This window comes from Odocoileus virginianus, chromosome 27 (genome assembly GCF_023699985.2).
Source record: "Odocoileus virginianus isolate 20LAN1187 ecotype Illinois chromosome 27, Ovbor_1.2, whole genome shotgun sequence".
Taxonomy (NCBI): Eukaryota; Metazoa; Chordata; class Mammalia; order Artiodactyla; family Cervidae; genus Odocoileus; species Odocoileus virginianus.
The window spans coordinates 42631842-42659414 of NC_069700.1; the positions used below are offsets into that span (position 1 = coordinate 42631842).

The window sequence follows — 27573 nt, forward strand, 5'->3', positions numbered from 1 at the left end:
AGTTGAAAGAAAAGGACAGTTGTGGGGCCAGCAGGAAAGGCTGTGCTTTCTAATTAGGAGGAAGGAGAACAGGACAACAGATGAGGGCCCAAGTCTCCCTCAACCTGGGGGGTTCCCCTCAGGGGCTCCTGTCCAGCAGCACCTTGGACCCGGCCCTGCGGGAGTGTCCTGGGTCAGCGGGAGGGCGTGGGCTGGGCCTGGGCTTCACGCCCAGATGACTGGACAGGGGCCACCCGGGCCACAAGCCCAGGCCTGAAAGCGGGGGAAGAACCTCACGTGTTCAGCCAGGCTCCCTTGCTTCCCATTACTGTGTTTGGGGTGAAAACAGACCAAGTAACTATGGCAACCTGGAACCTAGGGCCCCCAGGAACTAGGCCTTTCCTCCCTCCAGAGGGCAGCCCTGGCTCGTTTACCATCACTCCTGTCCCAGGGTCCCCGGAGCCCTTCCCAGCCTGATTCAGACAGTGCGTGCAAGGAGAACAAGGATTCTGCGGGCAGAGCACCTGAATTGGAGTTCCTGTTTTGCCTTTTATTAGTGGGTATCTTGGGCTTCCCTGGTGGCTCAGATGGTAAAGAATACACCTGCAGTGCAGGAGACCGGGGTTCAATTCCTGGGTCTGGAAGATCTCCTGGAGAAGGGATGGCAACCCACTCCAGTATTCTTGCTGGGTAAATCCCGTAGACAGAGGAACCTGGTGGGCTACAGCCCATGTGGTCGCAGAGTCAGACGCGACTAAGTGACTCACACTTTGGTAGGTTACTTGAACACACTGAGCCTTAGTTGGCCTACCTGTAAAATGGGGTGTTCCTGCCTGCTCCTCGGGTTGATGTGGGGAGGAAAGATGATGTGCAGGATGCCTGGTCCACAGTGGACACACCTTTCTCTTCTCACCTCCTCCTTTCACCATTCACCTGGTCCATTTCGCCTCGATTCCACTTTTATCCCATCTGGGTCCATCACTGTTTCAATTGTCCCATCGCCTTTTCTCTTTCCTGACGCCAGCTCAGGAAAGTGCTTCTCAGAAGGGGGCTCGGATGAGGCATGCAACTCCTCTGGCTGGTTGGCAGGGGACAGCTGGCACTGTGGTGTGAGCCAGGACTCACTGTCTTGGCAAGGGCCTGGGTGGTGGGAAGGAAGGCTCTGGAGAGGTGTGGAGAGTGGGTGTGCCATGGGGGGTGAAGGTCAGTCTGCTGCCTCCCCCCAGGCCCATGCTGATCTCGAGCTGCGGCCCCATTGAAGGCCACCTCCTTGTGCTGTCACTCCTGCGCATCCTGTTGACCCCTTCCCAGCTCAGACCCTCTGTATCTTTCTGTTCTGCTACTTTCCTTCCTCAGAATCACCTTTCATCCACTGTCTTTCCCTCTTCTCTTTTCTCTAGACTTGTTTCCTGCCTTCCTTTGCCCTCTACCCACCCCCAAGTTATCACCTTCTCATTCACACTCTTTATCCTTTGTTCATCTGCTAGTTTCTCGAGGTTTTTGTACTTTTCCCTTCCTCCCCCTGCACTTCACAGTTTGCTCCCTTCTGGGTCTTCTCCTCTCCCCGGCTGCTTCCACTCCTTTGTCCACATTCCTTGTCCCCTTCCATAACTTCCTCTCTTCTCCCCCGCTCCAGCCCTCTCCTCCTCCTTCCGCCCCCCTCCCCCCCTTCTCCCTTCACCTCCCCACTCCAGTCCTCGGTCCTCTCCCAGCTGTGGGGCCAGGACTGGAGAGCCTCACACTGTTGCCTCATCGTTCTGCTATGGCTTCTGGATGCAGCACATCTGGATTCCGGGGCCCAGATGTGTGGTTGCTACAGCGACTCCGGTCCCTCTGGTAAATACGGGCGCCCACCCGCCCTAGAGCAGAGAACAAAATAATTGTGTGACTTTCTTTTGTCACGAGATAGAAATGTCCTCCCTCCTCCCTTTTCCCCACACCCATGTCTCCAGGCAAAGGAAGTTTTAAGGGTCCAAACTCTTCCTCCTGTGGCTCTCTCGCCCTGTTTTTCAGCCCAGCCTCTTACTTTTCTCCCATCTTTCATCTCAGGATCAGTTTTCTTTCTGCACGTTCCTCATCACCTCCCACCTCGGGCCCCCCTCCCCCCCACACAGTCTCAGTAATGAAGTGTTGACCCCCTGACTTACACTTGGCAGTTTCTTCCCACTGAATCTACATCATAAGTGGATGCAGAAAGAAGTTTCAGAAATCTAGAGCACCCACCCTTCCCCAACAAGTCCTGCCTGAAGTCCTTCATTTGTTTCTGCCCTAAGTCTTCGATCTTTCTAGGGCTCTTCTTGGGGAAGGGGGAGGCATACAGGCTTTGGAATCTGAAAACCTGGCCTGAGGCCCACCTTCACCACCACTAGCAAAGTCACCCGGCCAACTCCGTTAATGTCTACGAGCCCCCGTTTCCTCAGCATAAAATGGGATTAACAAAGTGCTGCGGTGTAGGAAAGGGCTTTGTAAACGGAAGCCCGGCACAACTGTTTTCTATCTTCCCCTCTCTGGGACTGCTTCTTTGGATCACAGCCCCTGGCCTCTTCTCTCCCTCTCTATCCTTCAGGCCCTTGCCCTCAATTGCCCTTACTCTTGTCTTCTCGGCTTCTCCTTTCCTTCCTTGCTATATACCTTTTATCTCTAATCCTCCTGAGGGTAGGGCAGGAACTTGGAGGTTCATTCAAGGATGGAGGCCCAGAGCTGAAGACACCCAGAGTGAGGATTTGGAGAACGGACAGAGCACACAAACAGTTCTCAAGAAGACCCCAGCCTTTATGTCCACCACCTGGGACACCTTGGTGAAGGCGACCCCACTCTGACCACTGGACTCCCTGCCTTCACTCTGAGGCTCCCTGCCAGACACTCTTGCCACTTCTGTCTCTCACAGACCTTTGGCAACTCAGTGTTGACAGGCATTTATGAAGCACCTGCTTTATGCAAGGCCCAGTGCTTTTCTGATAAAAGGCAAACATATGTATATAAGACACAAGCTCCTCCAGGAGCCTGAAATCCAGGGTGTGGATCACATTTTAGATAATGATTATCTCAGAAGCTGAAATTGTATCTGTCAGGCCTCCAGCGGCTTCGGCTTCTTTGACTGCCTTGTGAGCTTGTGAATGTCTGGAATCTCGCACCCTTTTCTGACTCCAGCATCCTGTCTCCCCTGAGAAGTCGACTTCCAAAACACCCCAAGGCCATCATTTCAGTCCTTCTTTCTCTCCAGGCTCTTCTGGCCACTCTCTAGGCCAAGTATACCTATGGTGACCATGCTTCCACCACGCTTCCATACTTTGGTCCCGTGGTTAAGGCACCACGCTTCCACTACAGGGGGTGCAAGTTTGATCCCTGGTGGGGGAATTAGGATCCCACATGCCTAGTTGTGCAGCTGAAAAATAAATGAATAAAATAAAACCAACATATGGGGTATAGGACCCAAAAAAAAGGGAGGGGAGGTGGGATATGACCATTAGAATTACTAGAATCTGGCAGGATCAGAGAAAATTTGGTCTCTGAAGTCTGCTCTCTCCAGGTAATGCTATTTTAGACCCTCTGCCCTTTCACGTGCTTTCCCCCAAGGCCTGCGTGGAGAGCTGAGGGAAACTGTTACCTATTTCATGCTCTGGGGGCTTCGGGCCAAGGCAGAGGAAGGAAGCTGAACCCAGCTCTATCCAAGATGCTGACTTCATCTTTCCTATCAAAGCCGGGGCGGGGGGGAGTGGGGGGGAAAACAGCCACACGCACACACAGACACATGGGGACACCCATGCGAGCACCCACGTGAGCCTTCACCCTCAGCCACCAGGAGCTCGCGGGGCATTCCGCAGAGCCACATGCTGGGCCAGTGCGCCCTGCCCAGAAACACCACACCGGAGACCCTGGGCACCTGCGGACGCCTCTGCCCCAACCATGCACAGGGTCAGACACGGGCTCCCGCGCTCCCCATCACCCACGCTGTCACTCGGCCAAGCGTCTCCTCCATGGTGAGGACTGTAGTTGGGTGGAAAGAACTTTATCAGCATGAAACCTCCCTCAGCCTGGATATTTCTTATCCGGCAAAAGTCTCTTCTTCAGCCCAGCATCAGTAGCAAAGCACATGGGGAAATGAAACTAGAGAAACAGCCCGGCAGCCTAATGAGGGTATCTGCCACTCTACCCTCTGGCCAGTCTTCCTATCTCTACCCAAGACTGAAGTGACCTCTTCCTCCAGCCCACAACTCCCTCCCTACCCCTGCTTCTCCGCTGCAGCACAGAATTAGTCCCCTTCCTCTTTCCAGAACATCAGCACACCATGTGTCCCCCACCCTCATGTCTGCCCCTGGCTCTCGCTCTTTCTCTATCCACAAACCTTCCTCCTAACTCTCGGGCTTCCCTTCTCTGTCTCCTGTGAACCCCACCTTCTTTCCCAAGGCTTCTGTGTCTTGGTGTTCAGACCACGCCCTTGTCCAGCCAGTGCCGAAGCCTCATCTGCCATTTCTCTAGGAAGCTGCTGAGGTGAGAGAATGAAAAGGGGGCACTGATCCCTGAGCTGAGAACCAGGGATTGACCAGTACAGGCGGGGAGAGGCAGCACAGAGACAGGGCGAGAAAAGGACACAGTGCAGGTGGGAGCAGTGGGGCCAGGCAGGGGCTGAGGGGGGACAAGGAGGCTCCTCGTTGAGAGCAGTCTAGACTGGGGAGGGAGGTTTCCTCCTGCCACCCACCCTCTCTGCTGCAGTCCCCTGCCAGGAGATAAATGGTAGGGGGATGAAGGAGTGGGTGCTGGGCAACAGACAGATGGGGCAAGACCCCAGCTGGAGGGATGTGGCAGCTGGGAAGAGGTGGGGGAGGTCCCCAGGAGAGAGAGGGGCTGGCCGTGGGAAGGGGTGCTGGAAGAGGGGGAAACAGGCCAGAGAGCAGGAGCAACAGGTGGAGAAATGGTGGGGAAAAGGATACATGACATGAGGGATAGAGGTGTCAAACTGGACACAAATTAGGGTGAGGAGGAAGAATAAAAATGGGATAAGGAAAGGATGGGGGAGGTTGGATGAGGGCTGGAGGGGTGAGATGAGGGTATGGTGGGACTTAGTGATCCCAGACAGGGAGGGGGGTGGGATGACGGCGGGAGGAGAAGGGGGGTGACATATGATGACGTTGGGAGGGCCTGGCAGGGGCGGGTGGGTGGGAGGACCTGCCCTATCTCCGCTCCCCTCCCTGACCTCATGCCGGCCCTCCCCTTCTCCTCCCCTGGCTGGCTGCAATATCCCTCCTCCTCACTGTCGCTGCCCAGACCGACAGTCGGGTCTCGGCTCACTGAGCCCCTGCTGCAGGGAACTGAGCACGGGGATACCCAGGAGCTCAGCGCTGCCAAGGGGCGCCCACCCACCCTGCCCTGAGAACCCCCTTCCCAAGTCCGGAACAGAGCAGGTGCAGACACACTGAAGCTGCTGGTTACCCAGGTAAGGAAGTAACCTCGTCTCTGGGAGACAGAGGAAAGAGCCGGGAGAGGCGGGGACCTCTATCCCCAAACCCCAGATGAAGGTTGGCAGGAGAGCCTCCCAGGAGAACAGGGACTTTCTCTGGGGGCAGAGGAAATAAGACCATGCACAGGACCGGACTCCCCGTGGAGGGTGTGTCTGTGAGAAAGTCAGTGCAGGTGTGTGTGAGTTGGGCACGGAGGATGGATGCTGGGGTTTGGACAGGACCAGGGGCGGCATCAAGGTGGAGGTGGTTATCGGTGTGGTGCTGGGGCTGGGAGAAGCCAGAGGCCAGGATGAGCTGGTGGCCGGTTGAACTTCAGGAGGGAAGTGCTGCTGGAACCCCAAGTGATCTGGCTGGAGCGGCTGAGCCAGAACTCCAGGAACGTGCCCGAGGGAACTTCTTTGAGCATTCAGATGGGGACACCCCAGGTGGCAGCAGGTGGATGGCAAGGCTCAGGAGGGAGTTCTGGGGGTCTCGAGCCTTTAGGAAATGCAGCAATGGAGCAGAGTTAGGACTCCCAGGTCCGGGAAGGGCACGGAGTCTGTGGAGAGACTCCTAAAACTTATTCTTGGCAGAGAGCTTTGCACCCATGACTCACGGTTCAGCGGGGCTGGGATGACCGCGCGATGCCTCCAGGGGGGCACTGGGGCTCCGTCTTCACTCCATCCCCCTTCCAGGCTCTCCTGCTTCTGTCCGTCTGAACCTCCCCCCTACACGTGACACACCCTGGGTGGGACGGGCGGGACCCTTATCTCGCCTGGAAAGAATTTAATGGCTTGGAAACAACTGGAAATGGAACTGAGAGAACTACTGGGAAGCAAGTCGGAAACACGGAAACACCGCAGCTGCTGCCTGTCCGCTTCCAATCCCCGCCCACTTCCCAGATCCTCAGCCCCGCTCCTCTCTTTCCCTGGCCTTGCCTCCAGACCCCCCGGGGACCCAGCACCTCAACTTCTCAACTTTCTCTCCCTTGAGTTCTGGTCACTCAGTGCTCCTCCCCAGGACTCTTTGCCACGGGGGGTCCGGAAATCCTTTCTTTTAATTTTCCCACGTCTCTGGCGCATGAACTTCCCAGAATAAGGGGTGTCTTAGATCCTCCAACTGCCCCATCTCCCGGTACCTCCTTGCCACCTGCTTCTAACCCAGTGGCTGCAGCCTGCCCTCACCTCCCTCCTTGTCCTCGCAGCCCTAGAATCCTTCTACCTTCACTCTTGTTGTGGCATGAGGGAGGGAGAGAGGCATGGGGGTGGGGCCAAAACCCCCACCTCTGGAGCATCCCTGCAGGAGGCCAGCCCCTCTCCCCAGCTCCTGGGACCTACAGTCCCTGATGAGCGAAGTGTCAAAGTTGGCCACCACATGAATACCCTGCACGCTGAGTCACCGCTTGGGACGGTGCCCCAGCCCTGCCAGCCCTCCGACTATGGGAAGGGTGCCAAGAGGGGGAGGCCCGTGCTCCCCTCCTTCCCCGCTGCGCGCAGGCACCCCCGATGCCGAGGACGGGCGATGAGAGGGAAACATAAGGGACACCCAAGTTTCCTGCTTTCCTGGTGCTGAGAGAAGAGCACGATTCTTCCAAGAAATGGGAATGGGGAGCAGGGCCGGCGGTGGAGACTGGGGGTGGGGGGGAGGGGCGCTTGGGAGGGAGGCTCTGGGGGTGTGGCCTGTGCGGGCCTCTCCTCTCAGACAAGCTTCTTTCCTTCCTGCTGCAGAGACCCTCCCCCTGCCCCCACCAAGTGGGGAGAGGTGCAGGATTCGATTTTTGAGGGAGGGGGACTGGCAGCTCCCCCAAACCCCCAGGGGTGTGGAGCACCCTGTAACCTCTGCCCCCTCTGGAGAAGGGTCTCCTGTGTGGTTCCCCTCACTCCAACTAAGTTCTTTGACTCACACAGCTGCCCTCTGAGCCAATGAGAAATCAACTTTTTCAGACATCACTCAATGACTGGATGTGGAGGAAATGTGAAGAGGAGTTTGTGTGTGTATGCCTTTGTTGTTGTTGTTTAGTACTTAAGTCGTGTCTCTTTTGTGACCCCATGGACTGCAGCCTGCCAGGCTCCCCTCCATCAGATTTCCCAGGCAAGAATACTGGAGTGGCTTACCATTTCCTACTCCAGGGGCTCTTCCCAACCTAGGCAGGGATCGAACCCAAGTCTCCTGCATTGGCAGGTGGGTTCTTTACTGCTGGGAAACCCCTGCACATACTCAAGTGTGTGTGCCTGCAAAGATGCAAGCTTCTTTGGATGAATATATGTATAGTTCCCAGGTGGTGCTAGAGGTAAAAAACCCACCTGCCAGTGTAAGAGATGTAAGAGACACGGGTTCAATCCCTGTGTTGGGAAGATCCCCTGGAGGACAGCATGGCAACCTACTCCAGTATTCTTGCCTGGAGAATCCCAAGGACAGAGGAGTCTGGCGGGCTACAGTCCATAGGGTTGCAAAGAGTGACATGACTGAAGCGACTTAGGACGGACAGATACAAGAAGTGTGTTCATCTTTGTGTTTGTGGATAAGCACATGAGTACAGTTGTATGTGTATGTGTATTTGTGTGTGTGTGCACCTGGTGATGTGTCAACCTTAGACACAGGCCACAGAATTTGAAGGTAAGTCAGAGCACAGCTCACACCCAGGGCTACACCCCAAGCTGAGAGAAGGGCTGAGGGAAGGGCAGCTCTCTGCTTGCCAGGCTCTCTGCTGGGCTTTGTGGGGTAGGGTGCCTCTCAGTGTGGAAACGCTCTGCTCCCGTTGCCCGCTCCTCTTCCACCTCATGGGATGGTGGTGGAGTGTGATGGCTGGTAGCCCTGGAAACTCCTTTTTCTCAGACTCAGAGGAGAATTTTAAGCATAGGAAGCCAGGAAATGTGTGTGTGTTGTGGGAGGCACTGGTCACAGCCCCTAACCCTCCTCCTCAGTCAGCATTTCCACCACTCACCCTGCTCTCCTTCCCTCTCCAGCCTCTCTGGTCTGGAAGAACTGGGCGCCTGCTAACACCGCTCCTTAACCCTTCGCCTGAACCCTCCACGCACCTCTGTTACCGAGGCCCCCTCTCCTGGTTCCCCCCATCACCCCACTACCTTTCTTCTCTAATCCTCGTCTCCCTGTGCCCCCCAGTTCTTGCCTCAGTGGATTCTACAAACACAGCTGGGTGACCAGCACTCAGATCAAGAAACAGGATGTTCTTAGCACCCCAGAATTTCCCCACCATGCCCCTTCTGGTCCCCATTCCCCTAAGAGTGCCACATTTCTGACTTGCAACTCTACTGATTGACAGTTAACATGGTCTAGACTCAAAGGTCACATAAACAGAATGTTTCAGCTTATTCTTTTTTGTGTCTGACTTCTTTTTCTCCACCCTATATGAGCAAGACCCATTCCTGTTATTGCATATAGTTACACTTCGCTCTCATTGCTTTATTTTATTCCACTGTGTGAACAAACCACGTGTTATTTAATCCATTCTACTCATGTGAGACATTTGGGTGGTTCCCAGTCTGAGGCTATTATGAGAAGTACTGTTGTGGTGGGTAGATCCCTCGGAGTGGAGCTGCCATGTCATAGAGTTTGCACACAGCCCTAGTGGATTTGGTCAGTTGTGGCAAATGGTTTTCCAATGGGCTTGTACCACGTGGCCCTGCCAGGATCTACACCTGGCCTGGTCCCCGGTCAACAGCTGCCCCAGCTGCTGTTTCTAACCAACTTTCAGTTCCAGACACTGTCCGTGGTCCTACCCCTGACCTTGGTCCTGTCCTTGGTTCCAGCCCTGTGCTAGTTCTGGGCTTAACTTGAACTATGTAAATTGACTAAATATTTATATAGTCAATAAATATATTTTGATCACTTACTATGTACCAGATGTAAGGATATAGCAGCCAAAACAAAACAAAACCAGGTGATATGTCTGCCTCCATTGACCTTACAGTCTAGTGGGCAAGGTTGAGTGTGGGCAAGAAAGTAATAAAATAATCCCATGAATAAATATGTGAGTATAAATTATTATAAATGTTGCAAATGGGAGTTACATGATCCTGTAATATCACATGATAGGGGAGCTGACCTGGACAGGAAAGCTCCTGAGGAAGAGATGTGGGGTTGAGACCCAAATGATGAGGAAGCCAAGAGAAAAGGGAAGAACATTCCATACAGGGAACCACAGATACAAAGGTCTGGGGCTGGGAAGAATGTGGAGGACATAAGACCGAGGGGACTGGAATGGAGAGAGGGAGGGAAGTCTTACGTGGGATGAGGTGGGAGAGGTCAGCAGGGGCCAGATGATGCAGGACTGTCTGTCAGTATCTGAAAACTATTCAGAGGGGAGTCACTGAAAAGTTTTTTGGGGGGAGAGGGGCATTCTATTTGCCTTTGCAAGATTTTTAAGAAGCAAGAATAGAAACAGAGGGACCGGCTAGGAGGCAATCACAGTTGTTAAGGTAGATAGTAGCTTGGACTATAATGATGCTTAGAGGGAGAAACATAAGCAAATTAAAGAGATATTTACAATAAAACATGGGTTGATATGATGGAATATGGTGGTGTTGAATGAGTTGTTGGGTTTCTGGCTTGTGAAACTGAGTAACAATGGGACCATGAGCTGCGGTAGGGAACACAGAAGGGATGGGGTACCGGAGGGATGAATGTTGAGTTCTGCTCTAGATGTGTTGAATCTGAGGTGCCCAAGAGGAGATACTAAATAGGATAGCTATATTGCTTGGAGTTAAGAGGAGATAGTTTATACTTTGGGATATAGTTTGGAAGTTAAAGTCTGGGATCTGGATGAAGGTACCTGAGTGAATGACTACCCCACGTAGGTCACAGCTCTGGCTACACACTGCAATCCCCTAGGGAGCTGTTAAAAATACTAAAGAAAGTCTGGTGCTTCAGTCCCTCTAGCCACATTTTAAGTGTTAAAGAGCCAGTGATCTCTCCTATCTACCTTATCGCCAGCACAGATATAGAATGCTCTAAAATGGAAGATATGGTCATCAGTGTCCAGTGATTTTGAGAAATCAAGGTGAAGACAAACGACTTTTAGATTTTGTAACACAGATCATTGGGAGACCTTAAGGAGGGCTATTTGGTGGACTGAAAAAAGGTGAAGTCAGATGGGAGCTGGTTGAGACATGCATGGGATATGTGAGATAGGAACAAGTCCAGATAAATCTTTTGACAACTATGGCCATGAAGTAGAGAAGACAAATATGTGGTGGCTGGAGGGAGTGTGAGGTTGGGGAATTTTTTTTAAGTATATTTTTGTATTTTAAGTATATTTTATGCATATAGTGAAATGCACATAAGTGCATAGCTCAATTAATTTTTTATTATACATACCTTTGTTTAACCACCCAGTTAAAGGTGCAAAATATTTCTAGTAATTCTATCCTGTCTTCTATTAGTTCTGTTTATTTTTCAACTTCATATCCATAGCATCATTTACAATGTTCTTTTTTTGTGTGCCTTGTTTCTTTTGCTTAGCATTATGTGTGTCAAATTTTGTCCGTGTTGCTGTGTGTAACAAGAAGGTTTATATTTTTGGTGGGGCGGGGGGAGTTTGTTTGTTTGATTTTTGGCTACACTGCCCAGCTTGCAGATCTTCCCCTACCAGGGACTGAACCCAGGGCCTGGCAGTGAAAGCACTGAGTCCTGAGCGCTGGATCACCCACCAAGTCCAAGGAGGGTGTTTTTTCATTGCTGGAGAGTATCCCATTGTATGACTATGCCCCAATATGTTTATCCATTCTACTATTAATGGACACTTGAGGTGCTTCCAGTTCAGGCTCATATGAAAAAAATCCCATGAACATTCTTGTACCCGTCTTTTAGAGGATACATGCAGTCATGTCTTTTGGAGGATACGTGCCGTCGTTTCTGTTGGGTATTTACCAAGAAGTGTAATTGCCAAGTTATAGGCTGTATGCCTTAGTAGCAACTGCCTATCAGTTTTCCAAAGTGGCTGCACTAATTTCTGCCCCTACTTGCAATAAATGAGAGTTCCAGTAGCCTCACATTCTTGCCAATATTGAGCATCAACAGCCCTGTTAGTTTTAGCCATTCTGATGGATATTTGATGGCATCCTCTTGTGGTTTTAATTTTCATTTCCCTGATTACTGGTTTTGTTCTACACATGCATTTGTTTATTTTTCATGTATTTATCGGCCCTTTGGATATATTCTTTACTAGAGAGACTTTTTTTTTTTTTTTGCAAATTAGAAAAAAAAACTGGTTGCCTGCCTTTTGTTTGTTTTTGTTTTGAAGGAATTCTTTAGATTTTAATCCTCTCTCTCACTCTCAAGCACTGTCTCCCAATTTCTCCACCATATATAATACATATATATATATATTCTGACATTTCTCAAGTATTTTCTCCCATTCTGTGGCTTGCCTTCTTTTTCTCTTAATTGCATCTTTTTTATAATTTTATTTATTTATCTTTGGCGGCCCTGGGTCTTCACTGCTGTGTGGGCTTTTCTCTGGTTGCAGCGAGTGGGGGCTACTCTCCAGTTGTGGCATGTGGATTTCTCATTTCGGTAGCTTCTCTTGTCATAGAACACAGGCTCCAGGGCACAGGTTCAGTAGTTGTGGTGCAGGGGCTTAGCTGCTCTGAGGCATGTGGGATCTTCCTGGACCAGGGATCGAAGTCTTGTCTCCTGCACTGGCAGGTGGATTCTTTACTACTGAGCCACCGGGGAATCCCTTAGTGGTGTCCTTTGATGACCAGAAGTCATCAATTTAATGTGGTCCAATGTATCAATATCTTTTTTGTGGTTTAGTTTTGTGTGAAATTTTTTATGGTAAATTTTGTGGTTAGGTTTTAAGAAATCTTTGTTTATTTCATGGTCATAAAGATTTTCTCCTATAGTTTTTTCCTCTAAGATATTTTGTGAAAGGTATTGCTTTATCTTTCACGATTAGATCTATATACTCATTCCAAATTAATTTCTGTATGTGGACGTAGGGTAGAGATATATTTTTTCCCCATGTGGATCTTCAGCTGACCCAGGACCATTTATCACAATTTATTCTCCTTTTAATTGTAGGGCCCTCTTTTTCATTAATCAGGTGACCACATAAGTGTGGGTCTGTTTCTGTTCTGTTCTCTATGCTTTCACCTTCATAATAAATTTTGATATTTGGTAATATAAGTCCTGAGGAAGAGGATTTAAAGAAAAAAAAAAGAAAACAGGAGTTTTTTGAGCTTATATGGAAAGATGATGGGAGGTTGAGAGTGAGGGGCTAAATGAAAGAAAGAGAGGATAATCTACACCTTAAGGTTTCTAAAAAGATACTAGAAGCTGGGATCCAGTTGTTTATGGAAGGATTAGTCTTTTCTATTCATCTACTGACCCATTCAACAAAAATGTGTTGGATAGGGAATTCCCTGGTTGTTCAGTGTTAGGACTCTGCACTTTGACTGCTGAGGGCCTGGGTTCAACCCCTGATCAGGGAACTAAAATCCCATAAGCTGTGCAGAATGGCCACCAAAACAAACAAACAAACAAACAAAAACCACCAAAAACCATGTTGTATAGTGCCCATCCCATGTGCCAGGCACAGGCATGCAGCAATACCAAGACAGATGAAGTCCCTGTTCTTATGGAATTCGCATTCTGGTAGTGGGGAAAAGATAATAATCAAGTAGCCACACAAACAGATAGTTCAGGCAGCAATAAATGGCATGAAGAATATAAGCAGGACACTGCGATGAAGTGTGATGAAAGACTGGTCCAATCGGGCAACAAGGAAGACCTCTGGGAGTCGATGACATGTGAGTTAAGATTTGAAAAGGAAGGAGCCAACCTCTAAGAGCTGAGTGAAAAGCATCCCAGACAGAGAAAACATATAGTGCAAAGGCCCTTAGGTTAATGTAAGCTTATAGTGTCTGTGGAACAAACAAAAAAGACCAGTGTGGATGGAACAGTAAAAAAATAAATAAAATAAGGAGTGGGAGAGCAGGGTGACCAAATGATATCAGAAAGCAAGGTAGAGACAGATCTGCCCAGGGAGGGTCTATGGTAGGATTGAGCTGAATGTGGATTTTTGCAAACACGTGAGTTGGGTAGATGAGCTGTGGGTGGTGGGACTGTGGGTGTGTGTGTTGGGGAAGGGGACATTCATCTTGTCTGCTCTGTGAAGCTGCTCTCATATGTGCCCTCTCTCCCCACAGCCTCCGGAAAGATGCCCACCCAATGTTCCCTAACCTCCAACCTGGCCCTTCTGATGCTGCTGGGCACTGTCACAGCAGGCCCTTTCTCTCCACGGTCCAATGTGACACTTCCAGCCCCACGGCCCCCTCCCCAGCCGGGGGGCCGTACAGTGCAGCCAGAAGGGGGAGGCCCTTCTTCTCGGCTCTACGAGCACACCGTGGAAGGAGGGGAGAAGCAGGTGGTGTTCACCCACCGCATTAACCTGCCCCCTTCAGCTGGCTGTGGCTGTCCCCCAGGCACTGAGCCCCCTGTCCCTGCTTCAGAGGTGCAGGCCTTGAGGGTCCGACTGGAGATCCTGGAGGAGCTGGTGAAGGGGCTCAAGGAACAGTGCATTGGGGGCTGTTGTCCTCCAGCTGCCCAGGCTGGCACAGGTGAGCCGATGATCACAGGAAGGAGCACAGAAAAGAAGGGAAGTGGATTAGGGTTGGGTGGGCATCACTGGAGAACCTTGGTGTGAATTAGGAAAGGCATCCCGCCTCCCCTTTGCAAGTGGTGAGTGCAGCCCAGGGCACGACTTTGAGAGGAGCCATGTGACTAGATGTCAGCCCTCCCCAGTGAATGTTAGGGCCCTGGGTGATAAGTTACAGCTGGAAACTAAAATGGCCTTAGGAAAAAAATAAATAAATAAAAAATAAAATGGCCTTAGGAAATGAGGCTTCCCTGATGGGGAAGCTGACTCAGAGCAGCACTACACATGCTCAGCCTCTCCTCCCTAGTGAGACTGAGACCCAGCTCTCGCTCCTACTCCAGGCCAGACCGACATTCGAAGCCTCTGCAGTCTCCATGGTGTGTTTGACCTGAGCCGCTGTGCCTGCTCCTGCGAGCCAGGCTGGGGTGGGCCCACCTGCTCGGACCCCGCAAGTGCCGAGGGACCCCCCTCCTCGCCACCCTCCGCCCCCGGTTCCTGCCCGGACGACTGCAATGATCAGGGTCGCTGCGTCCGTGGTCGCTGCGTGTGCTTCCCTGGCTACACCGGGCCCAGTTGTAGCTGGCCCTCCTGCCCGGGGGACTGCCACGGCCGCGGACGCTGCGTGCAGGGCGTGTGCGTGTGCCGCGCGGGCTTCTCCGGGGACGACTGCAGTGTGCGCTCCTGCCCTCGCGGCTGCAGCCAGAGGGGACGCTGCGAGGACGGGCGCTGCGTGTGCAATCCAGGCTACAGTGGCGAGGACTGTGGGGTGAGGAGCTGCCCCCGAGACTGCAGCCAGAGAGGACGCTGCGAGAATGGGCGCTGCGTGTGCAACCCCGGTTACACTGGCGACGACTGTGGGGTAAGGAGCTGTCCCCGAGGCTGCAGCCAGAAGGGGCGCTGCGAGGATGGGCGCTGCGTCTGTGACCCGGGCTACGCTGGCGACGACTGCGGCTCGCGGACCTGCCCGTGGGACTGTGGAGAGGGCGGACGCTGTGTGGACGGCCGCTGCGTGTGCTGGCCCGGGTACGCGGGCGAGGACTGCAGCACGCGGACCTGTCCCCGCGACTGTCGGGGCCGAGGGCGTTGCGAGGATGGCGAATGCATCTGCGACCCGGGCTACAGCGGGGACGACTGCGGCGTGCGCAGCTGCCCAGGCGACTGCAACCAAAGGGGCCGCTGCGAGGACGGCCGCTGCGTATGCTGGCCTGGGTACTCGGGGCCCGACTGCGGAGCGCGTGCCTGCCCGCGCGACTGTCGGGGCCGCGGGCGCTGCGAGAACGGCGTATGCGTGTGCCACGCGGGCTACAGTGGCGAGGACTGCGGCGTGCGCAGCTGTCCCGGGGACTGTCGCGGCCGGGGCCGTTGCGAGAGTGGCCGCTGCGTGTGTTGGCCCGGGTACACAGGCCGGGACTGCGGTACGCGCGCCTGCCCTGGCGACTGTCGCGGGCGCGGGCGCTGCGTAGACGGCCGCTGCGTGTGCAACCCGGGCTTCGCAGGAGAGGACTGCGGGAACCGTCGGTGTCCCGGGGACTGTCGCGGTCGCGGCCGCTGCGAAGATGGCGTGTGCTCGTGCGACGTGGGCTACGAGGGCGAAGACTGCGGCACGCGCAGCTGCCCCAGGGGTTGCCAAGGCCGCGGCCAATGCCTGGAGGGGCGCTGCGTGTGCGACGACGGCTACGAGGGTGAGGACTGCGGCGTAAGACGGTGCCCGCGCGACTGCAACCAGCGCGGCGTGTGCCAGGACGGTGTGTGCACCTGTTGGGAGGGCTTCGCGGGCGAGGACTGTGGCCTCCGTGTCTGCCCCGCCAACTGTAACCGGCGCGGTCGCTGCGAGAACGGGCGCTGCGTGTGCGACTCAGGCTACACAGGCCCCTCCTGCGCCACCCGCACCTGCCCGGCCGACTGCCGGGGCCATGGTCGCTGTGTGCAGGGCATGTGCGTGTGCCACCTGGGCTACAGCGGCGAGGACTGTGGGCAGGAAGAGCCTCCTGCCAGCGCCTGCCCCGGGGGCTGCGGGCCGCGGGAACTGTGCCGCGCAGGCCAGTGCGTCTGCGTCGAGGGCTTCCGGGGCCCCGACTGCGCCATCCAGACGTGCCCCGGGGACTGCCGTGGCCGGGGAGAGTGTCGTGAGGGCAGCTGTGTCTGCCAAGACGGCTATGCAGGGGAGGACTGCGGGGAAGGTGAGCGGACAGCCTGCCTCAGTGTGCTGGGTCCTGGGCTGGAAAACCGGAGCCCCATGAGAAAACCTGAGTCTGAGGCATAGGAGCCCCGCAACTTGGAGGCAGGATGATGGAGGTGGTCATATATTGGGGCAGCTGGTGGGGCAATCAGAGAAGCCAGAGGGCCAGGGTCCACCAGGGCTGCAGAACCAGGGTGTGGTGGGGGGGCATGCCTGCAGGTAGGACCTGCTGTAAGATCTCTGATGAGCAGATCCGGGGGCCCTCTTCAGTTATTTTTCGGGAGATTTTGGTTCCTGGAGATAGAGGGCAGTGAAGGAAACCCAAGGCCTGTTCAGGCCACTGCTGGCTTTTCCTCGCCACCCCTCTCTCCCCTCAGAGAGGAGTGGGAACTTGGTTGATTCTCTTAATATGATCCTGAGTAGGAAGAGTTTGTGAGAGTGGGGGTAGGGGTGGGAAGCTGCCTTGGGCTAAGCAGCTTCTCATATCCCACTCTCCTGGGCAGAGGTGCCGGCCATTGAGGGCATGAGGATGCACCTGCTGGAGGAGACGACGGTTCGGACAGAGTGGACCCGGGCTCCTGGCAATGTGGATGCCTACGAAATCCAGTTCATCCCAACGGTGAGAGCAAAGCTCCAAGAAGGGGCTGAGTGAGTGGGGCTGGCAGTGGGGGTGCTCACCTCAAAAGGAGTTCCAGGTAATCAGTGGTTGAGTCCAGGTAGCTGATTCCGGAAGCTGTGCTAAAGACCTTTGCATTCTGCCTACATTGGGTGCAGAAGGCCTTTGCATCATTGGCCCACTGCTGCTGGAACTCCTCTGGTGACCTTGAGCTCAGTACTTCCTAAGGCTGCCTGCTGACTCCATTTTTGCTCATCACTGAAGTCACTTCTTTCTGTTGTTGCTGAATCCAAAGTTGCCCCATTCATACATCCATTCAGTGGCCCCAGCTGGACCTTCACCAGCATTGGAATGTGTTTTTTCCTTTCCCTCCACCTTACACCATGGACTTTTAGATATTTGGAGACATTAGCCATCATGTTGGGCCTGCTTGGTGGCTCAGTGGTAAAGAAAATGCCTGCCAATGCAGGAGTTACGGGTTTCATCTCTGGGTCAGGAAGATCCCTTGGAGAAGGGCATGGCAACCCATTCCACAATTCTTGCCTGGAAAATTCCATGGGCAGAAGAGCCTGGTGGGCTACAGTCCATGAGGTCACAAAGAGTTGTACACCACTGAAGCAAATGAACACGCCATCACATCACCATTCATTCCCTCCAGGCCAAACCCACTGGTTTTTTCTCCCCATTTCTTTGAGGCTTTGTTCTCTGAATCCTTCACTTCTTGGTTTTCTTCCTCTGATGCCTCCTGCTTTTTGCATGTGCCTCTTCCCTCCAATTACAGGGGCAGAAAGGAGTCCAGTCACTCACCTGGCTAACTCTGGATACCCTGCTACTTTTCTCAGAGTTGACATATATGAACTTGCAGTCACACAAACTATTAGTTATTTTGATCACATTTGATTTTTAAAGTAACTTTTTATTACAAAAGTCATATAGAGACTAGAAAATATAAACAAGGAAAAAAGGAAGAAGGAAGGAAAAAAGAAGACATTCAACTACATACCCCCTTTTAAGCCTAAATATAAGCCTTTGCATTTGGCTCTGTTCTGTGTTATCATTTTTTGGTTTGGGCCAAGCTGTCTAGGCTGTTGCAATAATTTGAGTCTGTGAATTAGTTCCCTAGCCTCCATGTCATCAGTGCATTGCAAAGCCTCCTTTCTCTATCTCCTTCCAACTCACTCTTAAAATATTTGGGGGCACCCTAAGGACAAAGTTTGTGGCCTCTCATTAGAGATCTCCCTTTATGCAGATTGGGTTTTTATGATGTGTTTGGTCTCCTCGCTGCAAATCATCTGACATTTCTCCCATTCAAATATGTTTTCCTGCATCATTCCACAAATGCCATAGGTAGGTAGGCCATGTTACCCTAATCTCTACCCAGTCAGGACTCTGGAAAAATAAATAAGTTCCAGGGCTTAAACTTAGGAAGCCTCTAGGACAGAAGAGATAGCTCTGAGGTGCTGGCTGTCATCCCCACCCCAACTGGCCTAGTCATTCTAAGTCTCCTTATCAATATTATCACCTCAAACCCAGGCCCCTATCATGTTTTATCTCTCCTTGCCCTCTGGTAGAAGCAGAGGCAGAAATCCCTTCTTTGCTTCACAACCAAGGGAGCCTGGATTTCTTTATTCCATTTACATTTTTTTTTTCAGTTATAAAAATAATGTAATCACAAGACAAGAATTTGGCGACTAGGGAAAAAAACAAATAATTCTTGGCTGTTTCATACTGAAACAAGTACTGTTAACATTTTAAAGTGTTTCTCCCACTCTCTTCTGCGTGTATATTATTTACATAGTTCCAATCTTGAGAGGGTAGGACTTTTAACAGGAATTTTCCTAAGAAACTTTAGGGAAAGAATTGAAATAAACAACTGAGCTAGAAGGAGCTTAAAGGGCAACAGCATCTCCTGCTCTTAGTAAAGATGACCTCATCCTTGGTGTTCTCTAGAGGCGAAGTCTCCCAGGAGGAGCCCTGGGCTTTCTCCCTCTTTGTGGGGCCAGGAGGGATCGAGCAAGCCTATGTCCAGCTTGGCCACGATCTCAGCTCATCTGCTTTGCGCTGGGTATGGGCCTCCGTGACATTCTAGTTTGTCCCTGAGCCTGGGTGTGGAAAATGCTCCCGTAAAATTGGTCCCCAGACACCTCCCTTGGACTCCACATCAGCCTGTGCCGCTGGCCCTCTGACTATGTTTTCTATGCTTTTTTGTGGCTGGCCCCTGGGAATGTGCCTCTTGCCTTTGGCCAGCACTCTCTATCCATTTCTGTTGGCACAGAGTGCATTCAGTAGCTGGCTATCCCTCTGGCCACTGCCATCTTCCTAGAAGCCTCTCTCTCTACCTTATCCTCTCCCCTTTTCCAGAAACACTTTTCTCTCAGAGCTCAAACTCTGCTATTCCTGGCCAAGGGACACACCTAGTTATTGGAATGATTTTCAGAACACAGAAGAGGAACATTCCTCTTTTCCCTGCATACGTGGCATGGCTACACTCAGTGGTTCTCAAAGTGTGCTCCCTGGACCTGCAGCATTAGCACCAGCTGGAGCATTAGCCATGCAAACTGTCAGACTCTGCCCCCCAATCTGCTGAATGAGAAGCTCTAGGGGAAGAGCCCAGTAACCTGCATCAGAACATACCCCCGGGTGATTCTAATGCACCCCAAGTCCAAGGACCACTGCTCTTTTGTCCAAGGAATGATGCTATTTTGCAAAAGGCAAGGTCTTCTATGAATGTGAGACAAAGCTTGAAGAAACTGAGGGAGGTAAACCCCCAAACAGAAAGACATGCAGGTGTTTCCGGTTTAGATGTATTCCACAGGCTGGAAACTGGGGCTATGTCACATTTTCATTGGGACCTTGCAGCCTCAGAAAAGTTTGTGTTCGATTCTGGTCTGAAAAGGAGGATGAGGGTGAGGTGAGCTTCAGGGGCCAGCCAAGGTGGAGCCCTTCACCTGGGGCCATGAGGTTAATATTGAGAATAGAGTTAGAAACTTGCCAAGGACAGCAGTGAAGCAGCCAAACCATCATGAAGGGGCCAAATCAGCTGCCAGCCTCTGGTTAGAGAGCCAGCCTCAGACCAGCCAGATGGTGCTGAGAGATGTGGGTTAGACTGGCAGTAAGACTTCTCAGGGGACTGTTCCCAGATGGATCTCAAAGTGTCTAAAAGGTTCATGTAGGTGACCTGAAGGGAGAAGGTGAACTCTGGGACAGGCTTATCTCCCAGGAAGGACCAGACATCATCAGGAAGCACTCAAGGGGGGTGTGTGTGTGTGTGTGTGTGTGTGTGTGTGTGTGTGTGTGTGTTGGTGATGATAGGTTGGGGGACTAAGGGGAGAGAGAGAGAGAAGGTTTGGGGAAGAATAAAGCCCTCATAGGTCTTGAGTAGATGCCCATCCAAGGCCTCCCAGGCTGGGGTATTCTAGGGCAGTGAGTAAGAGAGGGATGAAGATCCTGCATGCCCAGAAAACCTTTTCAGCCAAGAAAACTCTAACAAAGCTTCACTTCATCCTCAACCCAGAAGTCTCTACGTGGCCTTTCATCTGGTTTTATACTTTGGTATTTACTGTGTTGATTTCCTCGCAGTTCTCTTGGTTTAGGAGAGTACCTTTTGAAATTTCCAATCCTACTTGGCTGAATGAAGGTGTCCCCATCACAGCCAACATAGCAAAGCAGAACAGAGCGTCCTTATTAGCTGTTCTAGCTAGACGGCCCAGCGAAATGCTGCGCTGTTCCCAGATGTCCATTCCTTCCATTTCCCCAGAGGCTGACACTCCAGGAGACCCTGCCTGGAGCAGGGGCTGGCAGAATTTCTGTGGGGTTCCTGCAAATAATCATAACTTTACATGTGTACTTGAAGGGGGTTTGTTCTTTCACAGGCATGGACTACACATAGAGATTTGGGTTAAGGATCTAATAAAACGTAAAGCGTGGCCACACATTTAGCTACTAGAGCATGAGCTCTCTGAGGACAGGGATCATATCTCTTATTTTTGTGTCTTCAGGGCCCAGAATGATGCCAGGTACAAATTCAGGAAACATATTTGTGGAACTTTGAGCAGGTGGGCCTTGTTTTTGAAGGGCCTACAACCCTGCTGAAAAGACAAGGAAAGTACCTAAAAGGAAATGTCACGATGTGGGTCACACCCAAGTTACACGGCCAGGGGCAGGTGTCTAGGGGAAGGCTTAGGCTGGGGCAGCTGCCTCAAAGAGGAAGTGAGACTTGTCCCTGATCTGCTTCACCTGTTATGACAGGAACAGGTTTATGAGAAGCCTCCTCATGCCCAGAGGGTCAGGATTGCCAGGGAAAAGCCAGAGAGAGAGTCCTGGCATGTGTCAGGTAGAATTCTGGCAGACAGCTGATGAACAGGCTCAAAAGGTAGTGCCCAGGGACTTCCCTGGTCTTCTTCCAGTGATTAAGAATCTGCCTTCCAATGCAGGGGACTTGGGTTCAATCTCTGGTCAGGGAACTAAGATCCCACATGCCTCAAGGCTAGGTCCTCATTCTACAACTAAGAGCCAAAGCAGTCAAATAAGTAAATAAATATTTTTTTTAAAGGTAGTCCCCATAAGAGGGGACTCTGAGGTCACACTGCCTGGGTTTAAATCCCTGCCTCCTTGGGCAAGCCACTTAATCCTTTTGTACATCAGTTTCCTCATCTGTCCAATGGGAATAACCTGACCTACCTCATTAGATTCTTAAGAGAATTAAGTGAGTTTACATATGTAAATTGCCTTGAACGGGAGCTGGCATGGAGTAGGTGTTTTAGATGTGTTTGCTGATACCACCCATGCTCCCCAGCTGTATAGGGCCAAGATCTACACAATCTCATGCTGACTCTGCCTAGACCTTGGAGAAAGAAGGGATCAGGGGCATTGAGCAGCAGGGGTGAGTGGCAGCCCTGATCCACCCAGTACTTTCTCTCTTGCAGACAGAGGGGGCGAGCCCCCCATTCACAGCACGGGTGCCCAGCTCTGCCTCAGCCTATGACCAGAGAGGATTAGCCCCTGGTCAGGAGTACCAGGTCACTGTCCGTGCCCTTCGAGGGACTAGCTGGGGCCCTCCTGCCTCCAAGACCATCACCACCAGTGAGAGCTGGGGCTGTTGTGGGGGGATGGGGACGGTCATGGGTGGAGAATGGATTTGAGAAGGAGGGGCTGGGATATGCCCTCTAAGAGGGCAGAGGGGAGGGACTGGCTGGGGGCAAGGCTCTTAGCAGGACAGCTGGTGACCGAAGAACCAGACTCACACCTAATGCCTCCTCTCTCTGACCTGGCTAGTGATTGACGGTCCCCAGGACCTCCGCGTGGTGGCTGTGACACCAACCACCCTGGAGCTCAACTGGCTGCGCCCCCAGGCTGAAGTGGACCGGTTTGTGGTGTCCTACGTCAGTGCTGGCAACCAGAGGGTGCGGCTGGAAGTGCCCTCTGAGGCAGACGGGACGCTGCTGACCGGCCTGATGCCAGGTGTAGAATACGTGGTGACCGTCACTGCTGAGCGGGGCCGGGCAGTAAGCTACCCAGCTTCCATCAGAGCCAACACAGGTATGGCTGGCCACGGGCTGGGGAAGTTTCTCAGCCCAGGAGCCACTTCCTTGGGAAGCCGTGTGTCCGGCTCATGGGCTCTTCCGAATGCACAGCACGGGGTGTGTGGCAGTCCCAAAGCACCTGCTGCTGGCCCTGCTCTGTACCAGGGGCTCTGACGAGATGGAGTTCTCAGGTGCTTGGAGTCCTGTAGGAAGGCGGTGGGTTGGAGTTTGGGAAGAGCAGCCTCATGGAGAGAAGCAGTATATAGAAGATGCTGCCGGGCCCAACCAGATAGGGGTGGTTCTGATCTGAACTTGGGCACAGGGACCCCCCTGTGCTCCATCTCAGTGGTCAGGTCTCCTGGGACTGGAGCTGGGGAGATTAGAGATCAAGCCGCCTGTTGACTTTAGAATCGGGGTTTGGGGGAGTTAGGTCTCAGCAGTAATTTTCCACTAACCCCCCAAGTCTCTTAACAGATGCCTGGATCTTTCTTTCCCTTTCCTGTGACAGAGGGACGCCCACCTCGCTGTCGCTCGCGTTCTCTCCTCCCACGCCCCTTTCTCTCCTTCAGACGCAGGGCCCCACCCGCTCGTTTCTTCTTTCTAGGGCACCAACAGTGGCGGGCTTGGAGGGCGAAGCGGGAGGGCGTCCTGGGGCACTAACTTCTCTCGGTTCTCTTTGCAGGTGGGGTGGGAGGGACGCGGGCGGGGCTGCCGTGGGGGGAGTGCAGGGGCTGGTGGTGGGGGTTGCTGCCACTGACCGGCTCTCTCCTCCCCCTTTTTCCGCCCCCGGCAGCACCAGGCCACTACAGTTACCCGGAGGCGCACCCCCCAGCCCCGCCCCCCAAGCCCCGGCCCCGGCCGGCCCCAGCCCCGCGGCCCCCGCGGCCCGCGCGCCCGGCGCCGCCTCCTCGGCCCTCGAGGCCTGCGGAGCAGGGGGAGGCGGAGTCTCCGCCGCGGCCGAGCCCGCCCCAGCCCCCTCGGCGGGCGTGGGGCAACCTGACGGCCGAGCTGGGCCGCTTCCGCGGCACAGTGCAGGACCTGGAGCGTCACCTGCGGGCTCAAGGCTACCCACTGCGAGCCAACCAGACCTACACGTCGGTGGCGCACCACATCCACGAATACTTGCAGCGGCGTCGCTCCCCTGCACCCCCGCCCGGTCGCCCCCACCCCACCGCCAGCCCCGACTCGGGCACCTGGAAGCGGGACTCCAACCAGGGCATCTACGGCCTCTCCCCCGAAGGCGTCGACCGGGTGGCGGCGCCCCGCCACCCCAAGCCCGAGGTGCTGGGCACTTCCGCCGACGGAGCGCTCCTCGTGTCGCTCGACGGGCTCCGCGGCCACTTCGAACGCGTGGTGCTGCGCTGGCGGCCGCAGCCGCCCGCGGAGGGGCCCGCTGGGGAGCTGACCGTGCCGGGCACCGGGCGCACCGTCAGTCTGCCCGATCTCAAGCCCGGCACCACCTACCACGTGGAGGTCCACGGGGTGCGGGCAGGGCAGACCTCCAAGTCCTACGCCTTCATCACCACCACAGGTAGCGTGGGTGGGGCCGCGCGACCCCCCACCCCCTGCCCAGTCTCACCTGCCGTCGGAGTCTCTGAGCGCCTCCCACTGCCTCACTGCTCAGGCGGCCGCTCCGCCACCTGTGCCCTTCTGCCTTGCAGCCCTTCCTGGTTCTGGCTCCGGGGCATCCCCACACCTTCTTGTGTCCCTGGAAACCCCCACACCCTCAGGATCCTGGTGGATACCCGAGACCAAGGAGACCTGGTCTTTGGAATTGTCTGATTTTCACTTGGGTTCTTAGGACACTTCTGCCAGGAATCCTGTTCTAGGCAATAGAAGGGTCATTTGATGGGAGGGACAGTGTCCTCAAAGATTCTCTGGAGCAATTTGGGTGGGGTAGGGAGTGAAACCAGTGGTTTCCCACTGTGACTCACTGTGGTGAGGGTAACTGACAGCTGTGGTCAGTGGTTACTATTTTCCATACTTTGGCCCTAACCTCAAAGGGCCGCATCGGAACTGCTTGGGGGTGGCCTTGAAACCGTTAGGCAGCATGGGTAGGTGAGAGGTGAAGCCACTGCTTCTTGGGCTGCCTTTCCAGACCTCCTGGCTCAGTTCACGCTTGTCTCTCCCACAGGAACGGAGTCCTGGCTCGGGGAGGGGGCGCCCTGTGGCTGTCAGGGGGAGGGGTTATGGACCTCTTCTTCCCCCATAGGGCCCAGATGTCACCGGAGCTGGATGTCCACTCCTGTCTCTCTCCTGACTGCCCACTGTCTCTTGAGTCTGCCTTCCTTAACACCACCGTCTTCTCCTTTCTTCCAGGCTTCTCACTGCAGCACTAATGGAAGCCAGGACCACCACCCAGTGGGGAGGGTCTCCTGTGGGGAGGGAGCTAGGAACCTTGTGGGAGGAGGGATGGCAGACTTAGTTCTTCTGTTTATGACCTGCAGGCTCGTCTGTGCAGGGCTATAATGGATGTTTGGGACATTGAGGTGACCCAGGGGGTGATCCAGGAGCGACCAAGGGGAAGTCTGAAGACTCTCAGAGGCCAGAGAGCAGAACCTGGGGACTTCGGTCTCCTTTCTGGCTCTCATACGCGACTCTCCTGTTTTTCTTGCCCTGCCTCTCCCCAGGGTCCTCCCCCTCAGGCCTCTTGGGGGCCACTGATGAGCCTCCTCCCTCAGGCCCTTCAACGACTCAAGGGGTTCAGGCCCCGGTCCTGCAGCAGCGCCCCCAGGAGCTGGCCGAGTTGAGGGTGCTGGGCAAAGACAAGACAGGGCGCCTCCGAGTGGCCTGGACCGCCCAGCCTGACACCTTTACCCACTTCCAGCTGCGCCTACGGGTGCCCGAAGGGCCAGGGGCCCATGAGGAGCTGCTGCCAGGGGATGTCCGTCAGGCTCTGGTGCCCTCACCCCCTGCTGAATCCCCCTATGAGCTGTCACTTCGTGGGATCCCTCCCAGCGGCGAGCCCTCTGCCCCTCTCATCTACCAAGGCATTATGGGTACATCCTGGACTCTGCTCAAGTCCAGTGTCCTGAGGCTCAGGGAGGGGCTGGGCCATTAGGACTTCAGGGGTGGGGTGGAGACTGAAGGACGGGGCTGGTGTTTGGGTCGAGCCACTAGAAGAAACAAGGAGAGAAAAGGAGTTGAGGGCTCAGAGGCAAGAGGGATAGGGAAGGTCTTAGCCCAACGAAAGGGTGGATCGCAAGGGGAGTCCTTCCAGATAAATAGGTGAGAGGAGAAAAGTCAAAGCATGGGACAAAGATTCAGGGAGAGAGACTGTCAGCCCCTATCTCTCCATTTGCAGCTTTCTTTGTGTAGAAGTGTCCTGCCCCCGCTTCCTGGTCACTCCTCTGCCCTCTCCGCCCCCTGTGTCTCTCAGGGTGGGTGTGGGAAGGCCTCTGGCCCCTAGGATACTGATCCCCTCCTTTTCCCTTCTCTCAAGCCCCTGCCATCCCCTCACTGAACAAACTAGGACACCTTGTCCCCCCGCCCTGCAAGCCTGGTCTGCAGTGCCCCATGGTCCCATCAGCCAGTTCCCGCTAGGGGTGGAGTTTCCCTGGGGAGGGTGCTCCACGGCCATCGGGATTCAGAGATGGATGAGGTTTGTGGAACCCGGCAGGAGCCTGGGGCTCCTGGCATTCACAGTTTCTCCTGGTCCCCCTTTATGGGACTCGGGTAGCCAGCTCTCCCTGCAACTCCAGATCAACCTCACCGCTGGGGAGAGGGTGGTGAGGGAGAGAGACGTTCTGGTGGACTAAGGCATCTCCAGGCTGCTCTGAAGCAGCGAGGGTTCAGAACTCTCAGGAAGAACCTCGGGGGACACGAAACTCCCTCAGAGTGTTGGTGTGTAGAGGGCCTGGGACCTTTGTGAGTGGGGAGGAAGTTATCATAGGGAAGAGTGGAAGCTCTTGCTCCAGAGTAGACAATGGGGAGAAATGCCCCCCTTCTTAGAAAGGCTGGTCCCAGAGAACTGAGGGCAGGGAATGCAGGCATCAAGGGAGGGAGGCATCCAGCATGAAGGGAGCCAGGGGGCAGAGGAGAGGGACGAAGAGCAGGGACAAGACAGTGCTTGAGCCCACGTGCTTTGTTTTTGCACCCCCCCCCCAACTCCAGACAAGGATGGGGAGAAACCTGGGAAGCCCTTGGCCCCACCTCGCCTGGGCAAGCTGACAGTGACGGACGTGACCTCCGACTCCCTGCTTCTGCACTGGACAGTCCCTGAGGGCGAGTTCGATTCCTTCGTGATCCAGTACAAAGACAGGGACAGGCCCCAGGTGGTGCCTATAGAGGGGCCCCAGCGCACAGCCCTCATCTCCAACCTGGACGTCGGCCGCAAGTACAAATTTGTCCTGTACGGGCTCGTGGGCAAGAAGAGGCACGGCCCCCTGGTGGCTGAAGCCAAGATCTGTGAGTGACAAGGGTCATCCAGGACCCTGCCCCTACCCTCTGCGCGGTCCCGATGAAGGCCTCCCCAGTGCTTTGGGAACTCCCGGAAGTCTTCCTGGAGGCGGTGGTGCCTGAGCTGAATCCTAAAGGGAAAATTGTGGTGGGTCAGGCAGGGAGATTGAGGAGGGCAGTGCCAACAGAGGGAGCTGTGAAGAGTGAGGCAGGAGTGAGAGTGGCCCTGCAAGAGAATCAAAGTCTGTCCTCTGGATAGCAGGGCAGGGCACCTGGGGGCTGAGGACACTGATCTCACTGATCTCCAGTGTCTGAGTGAGTCACTTAGGCCTCATCTGAGGACCCTAGGGGGCCTCTGAAGGGCTTTAAGTGAGAGAGTGACCTGATTCAATATTTATCTTACAAATAGCTCTGAAGCTGCTGCAGAGGACAGCTGGAGAAGTGAGTTAGGAACCAGCAAGGGAGGATGCTGTCCTGGCGGGGATGGTGGCAGTGAGGCTGGGGATGGGTGGGGTGAAGAAGAGCGAGGAGGCCCAGGCACCCCACGCTTCTGGATCCGGCAGTCCTGTTCCTTGAGGCAAGGAACAGCGGATGTGAGGAACGGTGCAACAGTGCAGCAACACTTAGTCAAACGTCTTTTGAGCGTTTAAGTGTCAGATGTGTTCAAGATGTTCTAAGTGAATGATCACACTTAATCCTCACAAGCAGCCCTGAGGCATGCTCATTTCACAGATGAGAAGGGCAGCACAGAGTGGGCAAGGCCACTCAGGCAGAAAGTGAGGGGGCCATGGCGCTCTCCCACTGCCCTCCTGGGACCGGAG

The 27573-nt window shown here is 54.1% G+C and overlaps 1 protein-coding gene across 1 annotated transcript in view; it reads left to right on the forward strand.

Annotated features, from left to right (window-relative positions):
- The first annotated feature begins 5231 nt into the window (after positions 1-5231).
- Positions 5232-27573, forward strand: part of TNXB (tenascin XB) — a 56248-nt gene continuing 33906 nt past the window's right edge. The window contains 9 exon segments of the mRNA XM_070456750.1: positions 5232-5413; positions 13589-13999; positions 14379-16217; positions 16720-16835; positions 21758-21914; positions 22107-22370; positions 23148-23885; positions 24985-25353; positions 26468-26761. Of these exon segments, the coding sequence (XP_070312851.1) occupies positions 13600-13999; positions 14379-16217; positions 16720-16835; positions 21758-21914; positions 22107-22370; positions 23148-23885; positions 24985-25353; positions 26468-26761 (4177 nt within the window). The 5' untranslated portion in view covers positions 5232-5413; positions 13589-13599.